Source organism: Amphiura filiformis, chromosome 10 (assembly GCF_039555335.1).
Source record: "Amphiura filiformis chromosome 10, Afil_fr2py, whole genome shotgun sequence".
Taxonomy (NCBI): Eukaryota; Metazoa; Echinodermata; class Ophiuroidea; order Amphilepidida; family Amphiuridae; genus Amphiura; species Amphiura filiformis.
Window position 1 is genome coordinate 12,172,147 of NC_092637.1, and position 13,544 is coordinate 12,185,690.

General features: G+C 38.2%; 1 protein-coding gene across 4 annotated transcripts in view; it reads left to right on the forward strand.

Moving 5' to 3' along the window:
- The window catches only part of LOC140162505 (uncharacterized), a 75,360-nt gene that overhangs the window by 13,017 nt on the left and 48,799 nt on the right, over positions 1–13,544 (forward strand). For 3 of the 4 annotated variants that reach the window (XM_072185745.1, XM_072185747.1, XM_072185748.1), the window contains exon 2: positions 2,259–2,581. In XM_072185745.1, coding sequence (XP_072041846.1) covers positions 2,535–2,581 — 47 coding nt within the window. In that variant the 5' untranslated portion in view covers positions 2,259–2,534. Of the gene's footprint in view, positions 1–2,177; positions 2,582–13,544 lie in introns of those variants that run through there. The other variant, XM_072185744.1, reaches the window with a different exon arrangement.

Here is a 13,544-nt window from a genome sequence, read left to right on the forward strand (position 1 = left end):
GTATTGCATGTTGCCCAACACGTCAACATACGGACGCACACGCAGAGATTTTGAAAGCTAGCGGGAGCCTAGACCTGCAGTGGTACACTGGTACTGCACAGGTATAGAACTGGCTCAGTTCAGGCGGTGATGGAAGCGATATTGCAATTTTTGACGTCGCCATTGGATTAACACATAATCATGAAATCTTCACAAACAATTCTAAATTTGTTATGTGGTGTCAAAGCAAAATTATCTTACTCTAAAACCGTTGGGTACGACAATGTACCACACTGTACGTATGTTATTTTTCAATGTATAAATGCTAACCGTGTATTTTGAATGGGGCTGTCAGCCTTGTATTTTCGCCAGCCTCGAACGTCACGTGTCGCGTGACCTATGCCGCCTGGCTCAGTTCCTCTGATCACGATGCCCTCACGAAATTGTAAAAAAAAAGTGTTCTTCATCTATGAATCAAGTAAATTGAATGTGCATATTCAATTATTCATCATGGTCATAATTTTGCTTGAAATTATTATTTTGGGAAATGCTATAATATTAATGTGCAAAATTATTATTTTGGGAAATGCTATAATATTAATGTGCAAACCTTTTAAGACTTGTTGTGCATGTTTCTGTCAAAAAAACAGGGTATCTTTGAAATATCATATGTTTTATCTAAAAAGGGACAATGTTGAAGAGCGAAAAAATTTGTTTTTTACATGTTTCACCATGCAAGTCGGAATATCTTGCTCTTTTTCTTTTCAGTTGTTTGTATTCAATGTATCCTCTTGTATTTTATTGATCTTTGATGTGTTTTGTGTCCTTGTCCGACTGTCCGTTGGATTCACCATTTCCAACTATTACTTGTGTTTTGAAATATATGATACATTGTTTCCATATAAATATCATTTTCAATGAAGCAAACAAATTTGGAGCTGTCAATTTTTCATTTTTTTTTAATGTTAAATACGCCACTTGCTGTGAAATGTCCTAATTGTGGGTTTCACATTGCATTCTTACAAAGTCAATATTTACAAAGACTTGAATCAAGTCTAACCTCATGTAAACATTAAAGCCACCTGACACTCCCACCAACAATACTGAGCTTGTCAAAAGTCTATCGCTGGTCATGTACTGTTAGTACCCAAGATTTGCATAAGATTGTGTGTGCTATGTCAAACAGTCACACACCGCTGAATTCTATCAGTGTGTGCAGTGTGAAACCATGCAAAAATCACACAGGGCATGCATTGCACAGTAGAGGATCGGGCTGGTGACTGTAGTGTTCGCAGGTATTGTAGGTAGTCTAGCTACTATTATTAGACTGTAACTGAATCGGATGCTTGTGAAGGAAAATATTTGTAACTCATACAGGCTTCTCATAGTGTACTGACAATGGTATATACACATGCCATTAAGATGTCACATACGCACATGTATTGCATCTGCGAGTCTTGAAGCAAGGTCAAACCAATTCTGTAAGAAATAACTAAATTGTATGTTTCACTGGTTTGACAGAATCTCAGTGAATACCTAACACAATTTTACATGTTGACAATATATCATTTCTGTCAGATAAATGGATTGAACTTCAGGGGTGTGATTTATCAGGATTTTTACCGATTTCAGGATTTTTTGTGACCAAAATTTCCGCAATTTTATCGATTTTCAGCCCGATTTTGTGTGTTTTAGCCCAATTTTATGCTATTTTTCAGGATTTTTTATTACTTTCAGGTAAGGCTGGCATTTTCGGTCGGGTAAACGGGTACCCGCCCGAGATTACATTACCCGGGTAGGAAATACCCTCCCCGGGTACCCGAAATTAAAAATAAAAAAAAACATTCAAATTCAATACATTTTGAAATCATTAATAGACTATGACATAAATACAAATTATCAATTTTCATATAAAAAATAACAAAATATCTTGAAATTTTTTATTTTTTTTATTTTTTTTTTTAGGTCAACCATAAATGATCCTGGCATTTAGGTCTAGGTCCAGAGACACTACAAAACCAAAAAAAAAAAAAACTTAAAAAAAAAATTTCAGGAACCCCGTGTACCCGCCCGAAAATTGCGGCGGGTACCCGGGTACAAAATTACCCGAAAATGCCAGGCCTACTTTCAGGATTTTTCCTGAAAAGCTAATCACACCCCTGGAACTTGCAGATGTAAATTTAATACAAATGTAGCAAGATCAAAGGTCACATCAGTATTAAAGTACAAGGTTAACTACCTCGCTAATTGTGAATCTGTTGTTGTTATTCTTTGAACAGGTTAATCGTGATGCAATCAAAGGAATATAAACAATAGTCATCAGAGCGCTATTGTCGGAAATAGCTACAATTGCTGCGGGTTGGCGGTGATCTCAATAGCGGAATAATAAACAATCAATCACTGGGTACAGTTACCAGGACATTGCTACTGTGGGTTTTGTGTGAATCTAATTTTCTACCGATGCGTGTGTGTGACTGTTGTTTTCCTTATGTCTTGAAGTAAGACTACTAGATACTGTGGAGGTGTGATCCCCAATAAGTAGGATTGTATCCAAGATGTCTACCCCATCGCCAGCATCCACTGGAATTCGACGACCTGTCGGGTAAGTTCTGTAATGACACAGCATGTGGTCACAAATAGAGAAACTTTAGTGGCTACTACTACCACTAAGTAAATGTACGTAACGTACATGTACATGTCTGTACAATGTACATGTAGGGTTGCTAAAACATCTCAGCCCAATCTCAGCTCAAATAATCAAAAAGTTGCCCAATTTTCCTCCCAACCATTGGTTTCTATGGGACAGGTGCGTTCCGGAAGTTGGGGGAGCCAATGTTATAAAGTAGCCCTATTTTTTTCCTGCCTATTGGTTTCCATGTATGCAGGGTTGCTAAAACATCTCAGCCCAAATAATCAAAAAGTCGCCCAATTTTCCTCCCAACCATTGGTTTCTATGGGACAGGTGAGTACCGGGAGTTGCAGGAAGTTGTCAGAAATCACAGAGAAAATCTGCAAAAGTCGCCCAATTAGGCTGCCAAATAGCAGGCTTGGCAACCCTGTGTAGATGTGTGAATCTAGGTCAGGGGTTCTCAACTTCATTTGTTTGAGGGCCACAAGCAGGGTTGCCAAGCCTCCGATTTGGTAGCCCAATTGGGTGACTTTTGAAGATTTTCCCCACGACTTTTTTTCAATTTCCTGTCCCATTGAAACCAAAGGTTAAGAAAAAAATTGTGTGACTTTTCAACATTGGCTCCAGCGATTTCCGAGACCCAAACATAGTAACATACACGATGCTTGAGGGCCAAATACACCCCCACTGAGTTTTGAGTACATTGTGTTGGGTACGATATTCCATGTATGTTTACCGAAACTCTTGCTGTTTATAGTGAGGCACAGTTACCACACAAATCATGTACCAACCAACATTACTGTACATCTTGAATGACCCTGAGGTCACACTTACAAAGCATGGGGAATGTGTAAATATTGTGGCGCGAGCTATAAACAGCCATTTCAACAGTGTGATCGTGGGGGCGAACATGTAGTTTCTGTTTTGATACCTCTTGAGGCTGAGAAGAGTTTTGAATATCCTGCGCACTTCCAACGCATCATGGCACTACTACCAGTAATATCACAATTTATCCTTGTGTGATATTGCACCAATAACCTTGCACCGATATCCTTTGGTTGAGAAGGATATCGATGTATGGGTACATACAAATACTGCTAGTGCTAGTGTTTATAGTGAGCAAGTTTCCGGATAATTCATTCTGACCAGATAGAAATTATACGTCAATGTACCGTACATCTGCTCCCACCATAAACATGCTGAATGGGTATATATACTTTTGTTCATATGGTCATGGCCGGGGGTCATGGCTGCATATCTGTTGGGTATGATGAATATATGTGACCATCCAGCACAACTGAGCCCTGAAGTTGTCAATCATCATTTTTGAGATATTCAACCAAAATATTCTGCTTGAAATTAGCTTTAAAATGATGTATATCATGTCTATAGTACTTGACATTTAAGTAGTGAAAATCAATAAAACAGTCAATAAATCCTTTGTTTCCTATTGTTTATTGTTAAGTTCAATGGAGCATATCTCAATAGTGGCACTGGCGACATCCGGGCTCAGTTGTGGTGGATGGTCACATATCCTTGCATACAGGCATATCCAGGGACTACTTATGTAAACCTGAAACCCCATGAAAAGATTAAGAGAAGCCAATGGGGCATGTAATCTTAATCTATTCATCTCTTGTTAAGTATTGTAATAAGCTCAGACTATAGATGACCAATTAGCCCATTGATCATCCATCATTAATAACATAAGCCTATAGAGACTGTACCTGATGTAACCGTGGCACAGATGCCACTCAATAAAAATAAATATGTGCTGTATACAGTGTATAAAGCTCACGTGCTTCATTTTGCCATTCTTTTTATTGGCCATGTTTCAAGTTGCTGCCATAGGACAGGAAAATTAGCAGCTGGCGTGTCTTGTGCTATTTTACGCATGTTTGCTTCTACTTCCATGTTGATACATTATTTAAATATTTTACACTACATGTACAGTATTATCCCAAAATCCTTGCGATTTAAATCACTGATTTTATCGGTGTGATTAAAAATCAAACAACCCTGCCAAAAACATAAATGAAGGCATGCAATAATAAAAGATGACAATTTAGTCTTGATATATAAAAGTTAAGTTTGGCTATTAGTATTACCTTTTAACAAAATCAGACGGTCCGACCCCATCTTCCCCAATAGGTAGTCAAGGACAACCAAAAGTTTGGGTGTGTCCCCCAAACCCATTTGTTCTTTTCCCCCCTGCTTGCAAACTGTACAAATTCTTCACAAAATCATTGTGCTGAGATCATAATTGTGCATTCAGTATACTCATGGAAATCTACTATTTCCATGGTATACTTGGCAAAATACCACCGACAGGCAGACAAAAGCTGAGGTGTGGCCCCAAACCCCATTGTGCAAGCCCCGTGCAAACCGCTTCCATTTTCCCCACATATATGCTATGATATCATCATTATCATAATCATGTTTGTGCATATTTTTATTGGTCAATTTCTAGAAATGAAACATGTTGTACAATGTAAGAAGCAACAGGACCTTAGGTCATGTTTCAGGTCCCCCCTTTCAGGGGCCCCTTGGAGACCAGTAAGGGCTACCCTGATTTTAGAAATTAACAAAAAATAAAAACACTAAATAAAAACATGTTTGTTTCCCATAGGTGGTTTGAAGCCAAAATACAAAATGTGTTTTGTATTTTTTTTTTTTGTAAAATCTTTTAAAATAAATTGTCACATTAATTTTGTACTCATGCCATTTTTTCTGGATATTTTCTCAGATACATAAATGAAATGCATAAATTGTTCCTTTAAAAATGAAATGTGTGTAGCCTTTGGAAAGCAATTTTGTAAGCATTCATGTATACGACTGTACATGTATGTGTATGTGTGGACTGGCAAGAAGTTCATATGAATTTCGGTGTGTACATGTAGGATTCAAAGCACCACCTGAACCATGTCAACTTGAACCCTTTAATACCCTGCATTGTTATAGTTTACAAGTGTTTTGCGGTATATGCGGTTAAAACGGTTAGCGCTATGTCATACATAATTCAGCATTTGTCATGTTTTATGTGTGGACAATAAGTACGAATTAGCTGCGAGAGTTTAGTTCGGCAATTTTGGAACACCTACATTTAAAAGCCAATTTTAAAATTGTTTTTTTGACAAAAAAGGTTTAAAATGTTTAGGTCAGTGTTACGCAAAACTGCCCAGCATTTCAAAATTCAGAAAAAAAATTAATACAGGGTATGATGATGCCACACAGTAGCAATTTCACAAACCCAGCACCAATTCCATCTTTGCAGTTGACTGGTTTCAAGTCCATTGTAACGATAAATTGTTTTTTGGTTCACAGTGAACTCTCTACATTGTTACCTGTTCTTGCTATGGATGGAACCTTGTTAAAATTCCGCTGCGGTAATCATTTACGCTGCAATTGTTTGGTACAGTGCTGGTAACTTTGTAGTCATAATTATTTGTGACTGAAAACTATGGAATTTTAAAAAGTTTGATTATTATTTACAATTGCATTCATTGTGAATCCACAAAAGCACAAAAACTTTTCTTTTTCATTGCATTTATAACTTAAATAAGCAGGTTTGCCTTGGTGTATAAATGACTTGAGTATAAAATGGGATTAAAATATACCGGAAAATATAACTACTTCAGCTTTTTGTGTTCAAGGATATCTTTTTGGTTTGGTTTCCATGTTTTGCAATTGATTTTTACAGTAGTGGTAAAATGCAGACTTACAAGTTGCATGTACTACAGACAGTTTTCTGTTAGAAGTAGTACATTCCATTGTTTTCACAAATAAATAAATGTTTTATGAACTGAAATTAAGTTTCCCTTGGCAGTCTGTCACACCCACTATTTTAAGTCATAAATTCTAGGGTCTGGTATGCAAAGAAAAACTATACAAAAATGTTGTCTCTGTACATTTTGGCATAAATAATAAATATTATGTACTTTGTGCATTTGTGTGATTCTCATTAGGCATGATCACACAGGAGCTTACCTCCGTGTTACCGTAATACGGAGGTAGTGCAAGGTCATGACTTAACACGGATACTTGTCCACACGGTCCTTCCTCGTGGTCTTTAACTCTAAGCACTCAGTGTTAGCTGCACGGCTCGGTCTTTACTTCGTGGTAAATATAGGAATTTCCTGGAAGTTTTAGGGCCGTTTGCTATACTGCAAGTCACTGTGGAAGCCGATGTCTCTTAGTTTCAGGGCAATTACACATGTTTTTAGCTGTTATTTTCTTCTCCACTCAATTTTTTTGTCTTTCAAGACACTAATATCAGCTCTTCCGCTTTCTTCTTTTGACCAGTTTAATGTTTTGTTTGGTTAGGTTTTTTATTTTGTTTGTTTGTGTTTTTTTTGTTTTTGTGGTGCTTTTTTCATCATGTTCATTCTCGGTGAGAAACGGAGATAAATTATTGTGAATTTATGCTAAAGAAATTTAAAATACTGCGAAATTGTAAGTGTTGTATCCATAAGGTCAAGCTTACCCCAGAATCTTGTTCGGGCACTAACACGGAACGATCGCTTCGTGATAGATTTCTCTGTGGTAAATCTTCCTTGTTAAGCTTCGAGGTAGTTAACACGATACTTGTTCAGACGGTCGCTAACACGAAGCTACCTTAGAGGTAGCTTCGTGTTAGCTTAACACGAACTTACCCCTAAGCCCGTCTGAACACGGCTATTGTGTTTTCTACACCACAGTGGTACCACAATTTGTCAGACCAACAAGCCTCAAAATAAGCAGATATCTGGAACAGGAGCCACACATTTGGAAAAAGCAGAGCTCCTGTGATTATCTAGTGAACCAGGATACATTTAGCTCTAAGAGTCATTTCAATTTCAATTGTACACATTATACAAAACCTGCTTAACTACAAGGCTCTATTTCATATGATTTTGGTGTGGACCAGGAGCCAAAATGTTATGACCATTGGGTAAATGGCTCCTGGGTGCCTGCTTATTTTGAAGCTTGCATACCAATGATCAGAGAAGATTTCTTAACCTTCCCAGAATCCTTTGCAACATGACGCTCCCATTACTTTGCACAGGTTCCATTGTTTTCATTTTGAGAATAGGCTGGCAAATATAGGTCAATCGATAGTCAAGAAATAAGCATATTTTGAAAGATCTGGTCATCTGGATATGCTCTATCTGGATATGCTCTGTCCATTGAGTTACATTTTGTCACTATCGACCCATGTTGCACTACATAGCAGATTACTACAGAAATTAAAATCATAGAAATGTGTTATGGAAAGTGATGCAACAAACACCATCCCAAGGCAATGTATTTTTAAAAGTATCTCAATTTCAAGTCTGAAAGCGAAAAGGCACCCAAAAAATGATCCAATATCATATACTTTACATTGACCAATAAAATATGGAACATTTGAAATAAGCAATTCAGCACTACTTTTTAGTGCTGTAATCGATTGTCGTAAGTATCGATAGTCGGAAAATACATAGACTTCCGACATGTCGAAACACTCAATGTCAGTATCGATACACAAACGACATGACACACATGCTTAGATTATCTCAAATCAGGTCTCAAATTACCGTCAAATACTCAAATTACCATCTCCCAATTCCAAGGTGAGCTTTACATCTAGAATACATGCATCATGTCGTCTTCACGATCTCCAGCCCCTCCAGATCCCCTGATCTCAAATCCGTGTTTCAAACTGCGTGAGTATCGATAATAGTATCGACATGTCGGATGTTTGCCTCCCTTATATATACATATCGATACCCAGAAAGCTTATCGATTACAGCACTACTACTTTTTACAGAAAAAAATGGGCAAAAGAAAAGAACACTGCATACTTATCAGAAATATTGTAGTGCAAGTGCATTGAAATTACAACAGTAGCAGGGGTAGCGCTAGGTTGCTTTTTGGGGTCCCGGACCCACCAAAATAGAGTTCGGACCCCCTGTTTTGGAATTTTCTGCAAGTTCAGGGGTCCCTGCAGACCCCCAGTTTATCAATCGAGCGCTATTGCAGATATACTATGCTGCATGCAACTCGGACTCGCCAAACTCTTCTCCGGACCCCCTACTTTTTAATTTTCTGCAAGTTTGGGGGTCCCTGCGGACACTGGAGTGTTTTAGTTCTAGCGCTACCCCTGGTAGCCCAGTGACTTTTTCTGACTGAGGAGTGGCAAGACATTTAAATTAAAGGCACCTGATAGCAACCCTGTCTGTAAAATAAAGGCACCTTTATACTATAGCAACCTTGTCTGTACCTGAGACTGGCTGGCAGAGGGAGAAGTCAAGTATTTGAACAGTTTCTTTTGTATTGAACCTGTTGAATACCCTTACCAATACATTGAAAAAGATTAGTAGGTGTACTAGGCTACATGTAAATACTATTACCATGTAAAGTCAATAATAATGTGCATGAAATGGTCAAGGCACATTGGGTCTTAGGTTTTACTTTGTTGATATGACTGCTATACTGACTAACCTTTGTAGGATTTTGATTTGTTAGACTATATACTTTAGAAGCAGTGCAGGCGGAGTGGATTTTTGAAGCAAAAAACAGCTTTTTGCTTTTTGTTTTCAAAATTAAAATTGCAATTACACCCAAAAATGTATGTAATTGCGCCCAGGGGCGGCGCCAGGGTATTATGATAGGGGGGGCAAAGTAAATTTCTGATGCGGCGCGACAGCGCCGCCTGTCCGCCAACTTATGCTGACGCAGAGGGTGTCTGAGGGGGATGTGCCCCCCTCGAATTTGGAAAATTTGCAAATGAAAGCACAAATGAAGCCATTTGATGCACAATTTTCACCCTTTTTAGGGTTATTTATTTATTTTCCAACCGCATATTTTTATGGATTTCATTCACGGGCCTAACTTTCAGCCCGATGGTTTTACGCATGGACATACTCAATCCAGCACCTTTTGGCTACAAATGAAGTTCATGGTGGAAATGTTAAATAAAGTCGCCATGAGCGCAAAAATGGCACTTTTAGGCTAAAATGTCCAAATATGAGGTTACTTTTGGTCAGAAACCCACATACAGGCGTCAACATCGGGGAATGATTGTATGGACCATCTTCCCAACCTCATCTTCCCTATCAAAATATTGGGGGGATTTATACCCCCACCCCGGGTCGGATCTACGCCTCTGGTCGCAACGTGGTGTCAGTTGCATTGTTTATGATATGCCGGTTATTTTTATAAATTGGCACGATATGATATGAATGGGCGGGAGGAGGGGTGTCTTGAGGTTGGAAATATTTCAAACTGAAAGCCGTAATCAGGAGCATAGGCGGGAGGTAGTCGCCCCCTGTATGATCACTCAAAGCCGAGAAGGTCCACTTTGCGAGCGTTGCGAGCCAAAATTGTTTTTTTTTTAATGCTTTTTCAGTCAGAAAAGGACCAAATTTGCCCATTCGCGAGTGTAGCGAGCGAAAACATTAGGTTCTAGGCCTATATGCTTTCTTGGTCAAAATTTTAGGAGAGGACCAAAACAGATCCACCTTTTCACCCTGGCCGGCCGTAATGAAGCCAATTGCTTATTTATATATTTCTGCATTATTTCGTTCTAGTATAGGTTTTGGATATACAATGTGATGAAACCCCGTAAAAGTTGTGTGATATCGGACTGAAATGATTAATTGCTGCAGGACACAGACTTGCATGTGTTGCCGCGCCAGGAAAATGACGTAGCCAGGATTTTTTCCAAAGTCTCTAAATGTAAAAGAGTGAAAAACTCACTCCCCAAAAGAGTGATTCACTTATAAGGCCACACAAAAAAGAGTGAATGTAAGAGTGAAAACCACTTTAAAAGAGTGAATTTCAACTCGTTCAGGGAGTTAAATGAAGGACAACACGTTTTTAGCGTTGTCCTTCATTTAACTCCTTGAAAGAGTTAAAATTCACTCTTAAAGAGTGGTTTCACTCTTTTTTGAGTGGTTTTAATGTTAAAAAACACATTTCACTCCTTTTTGAGTGGTCTTATAAGTGAATCACTCTTTCCGGGAGTGAGTTTTTCACTCTTTTACATTTAGTTTGCGGCGAAAATGTGCCCAAAATATAAAAAACAACAACTTTAAAACCGGTAGGTCAGCATTCCACAAGGGGCAAGATGTCCGAAGGGGGAGTTTCCTCCTTCTAACCATGGCCAGGGAGGGGCATGGCTCCTTTTCTTCTTTTCCTCCTCTCTTTCTCTCCCTCCTTTTCTCTCCTTCTTCTCTTTCTCTTTTCCTTCCTTTTACCTCTTTTTTGAAAATCATAGGGGGCAATTGCCCCCTTGCCCCCTGTGGCGCCGCCGCTGATTGCGCCCACAAATACCACTTTTACTTTTGTGTTTTCTTCCTGTGCCATATTGTAACTTTTGCTGAGGAGGACACCTCAATATTTTTCAAAATTTTGTTTTACAAGTATAGCTATGTACATGTACCTTCTGAAGGAAGAAAATCTATTATTTTATTTTACAGATATATAAATACTGATTACAGAAAAATCTCAGAAATATGATGAACTATGTACATTTTAGGCCTACAATGTATGTGATTTTTACTCAGCAACTTTAATAAGCCCATGTCAAAAACCATAGGCTTTATAATTTCTACAGTCTATGCAAAAACCCATGGCCTACAAAGTAATGTTCTGAAATGAAGTAGACCGGGGGGGGGTGTACTCAAGTTTGATTTGGGTAGGGGCACAGGGGTGCCGAAGAGAATTTGAAATTTTCAATTCAATTCAAATTTTATTTATACACGGAAAGGCCCAGATCAGCCCTTGAGCTGGTCTTCCCTGGGGCCGTGTTTTACAACAAATATAAACAACGATATAATATCAACAAATTCAAAATATCTGGCCAACAAATTTAACACAAATCGTTTTAATTTTTACAAAATTGCTTCCAAATTTTAGGGAAATTATGTCCAGTGAGGCAAAATTGGGTTGTTTTCCAAAAAGGTTGAGAAAATTTTGAACAAAAAAGGACCGATCCATACATGTATATACCAAAATTGGATTTGAAAAAGGGGTCATTGATATACCAAAAGGCTGAAAATGCTACCCATGTTTGTGGCACGTCCCGAGAGTAGGCCCTACCTGCAAAATTAATCAGCATTTTATGTAATGTACAAATTTACCAGTACACATTCATGACATATATTATTTCCTCATTGAGGGGTACAGTCTATGGTTTAATGCAACATCCCATCTGAAGTAGCTGCCAGGTGTCATGTTTTAGATAATTATGAACATTTTTATGCACTTCTATGTACGTAATACAGAAATTGGTCAGGGCAGCTATTGATGTTAGAGCCTTCATGCATAACCAGATTTCCAAAATTATCCTTGGATCAATTGAAATTTACATGGATAACATCATGGGAATTGTGAACCTACATGTAGAAGTAAAGTTTAATGCAATAAAATAAGAAAATATAAGGAAAAAACCTTGCCCATGGGTTCGGTCATCAGCGGGGAGAGCCTCGACCTGGCAATAGACATCTATAATGAAAGGAAGAATGATGTTACAACTTTATGCAATGTTATATGACTGGTTCAATTCCCATTCATGCATGCTGCCAGATCTAGGCTCTCCTCATATATTTATATACGGGCGGAACCGTGCAATGGGTGAATTGATTGTTTTAGTTATTTTATCCATGTGAAAAACCAGGAAAATAGGGCTGTAAAATAAATTTTGGATTTCGTTTGATTTTTAGGATGATATCCGTTTATGCATAATGTAGCTTGTCCGCTGGACACATGCAAATGCTCAACCTGACCAATTACCAGTAGGCCTGCACGACTAAGTCACCAATAGTCGAGGTCATGACTATTTAGCGATAATCACAACTACGACTAATGAATGTGAATTGGCGACTATTCCTGAAAGTTCAAAGCTACAAAATTGAAGTAAAGATCGGTTCTTAAAGTGCTCATAATTGTCTAAGAACTTGTGCTAACTGCCTTGAAAATCTTCGAGAAAGTTGGTTATAATAACTTAACCTATTACTTCTTCCTGTGTGTGTATATTTGTCCTCTAATCGGCTATCTGTTATTCTGTTTACTACACAAAGAGTGTATGTTTTTAAGTTTATTTTGAATAAAAAATTAAGTAAGCTTGAACTTCAAGCAAATTTTGACCTTTGATAGTCGGCAATAGTCGGTAGTCGTGACTAATGTGGCGATTTAGCCCGGGGGGCTCACTCACATGTAAAGGTGGTACGGGTATGTGCGGCGCTCAAGGTTCCCTTTTTCAGGCTCTCTGGCAGTTCCTTAAGACCCACATTTGCATCATGTTCCAGTTCATTGAGCCTTAAACTCTGACAATTGTAGCTCTCTAGTTCAAATTTGGAAAAATTTTGAATTGTTTTAGCTCTAAAGCCTCTAATTTGGCCCAATTTTAGTTCACAGACCCCCACAAAAATTTTGAAATTTCAGTTCATCAAGCCCTATTTTGCCTAAAATCCAGTTCTTAGTTCTGAAAGTTTGGCGCTCCACGCCGCACACCCCTACCAAAATTTAAGTTGAGTGCCCCGGGGCGATATAGTCGACTACTAAAAAAGCCTATGTCATGCAGCCCTAATTACAGCTCTATTTTCAGGACTGAATCAATGTGTTACCACTTACATCTTTATCTCACTTACGGGGGTACTACACCCCTGCGCAATTTTGTGCCTATTTTTGCATTTTATGGAAATTTTATTTCAGCACAGACAACAGTTGTGGAGTTACAGTCTAAAATGAGGGAAAACCAGTATTTGATCAATAAATCAATAACTACTTGCCTTGAGTTGCTGAATTGTCAGTGCAGTAGTTGTAGACCTTGCCCCTATAATATACATATCTTACTTGTCACCAATGCGCTATAATTTTTGAGAAAATTCAAAAATAGGCACAAAATTGGGCAGGGGTGTAGTACCCCTTAAAAATGGAGTTAAATTTGAATTGTAAACACATTTTTCACAAA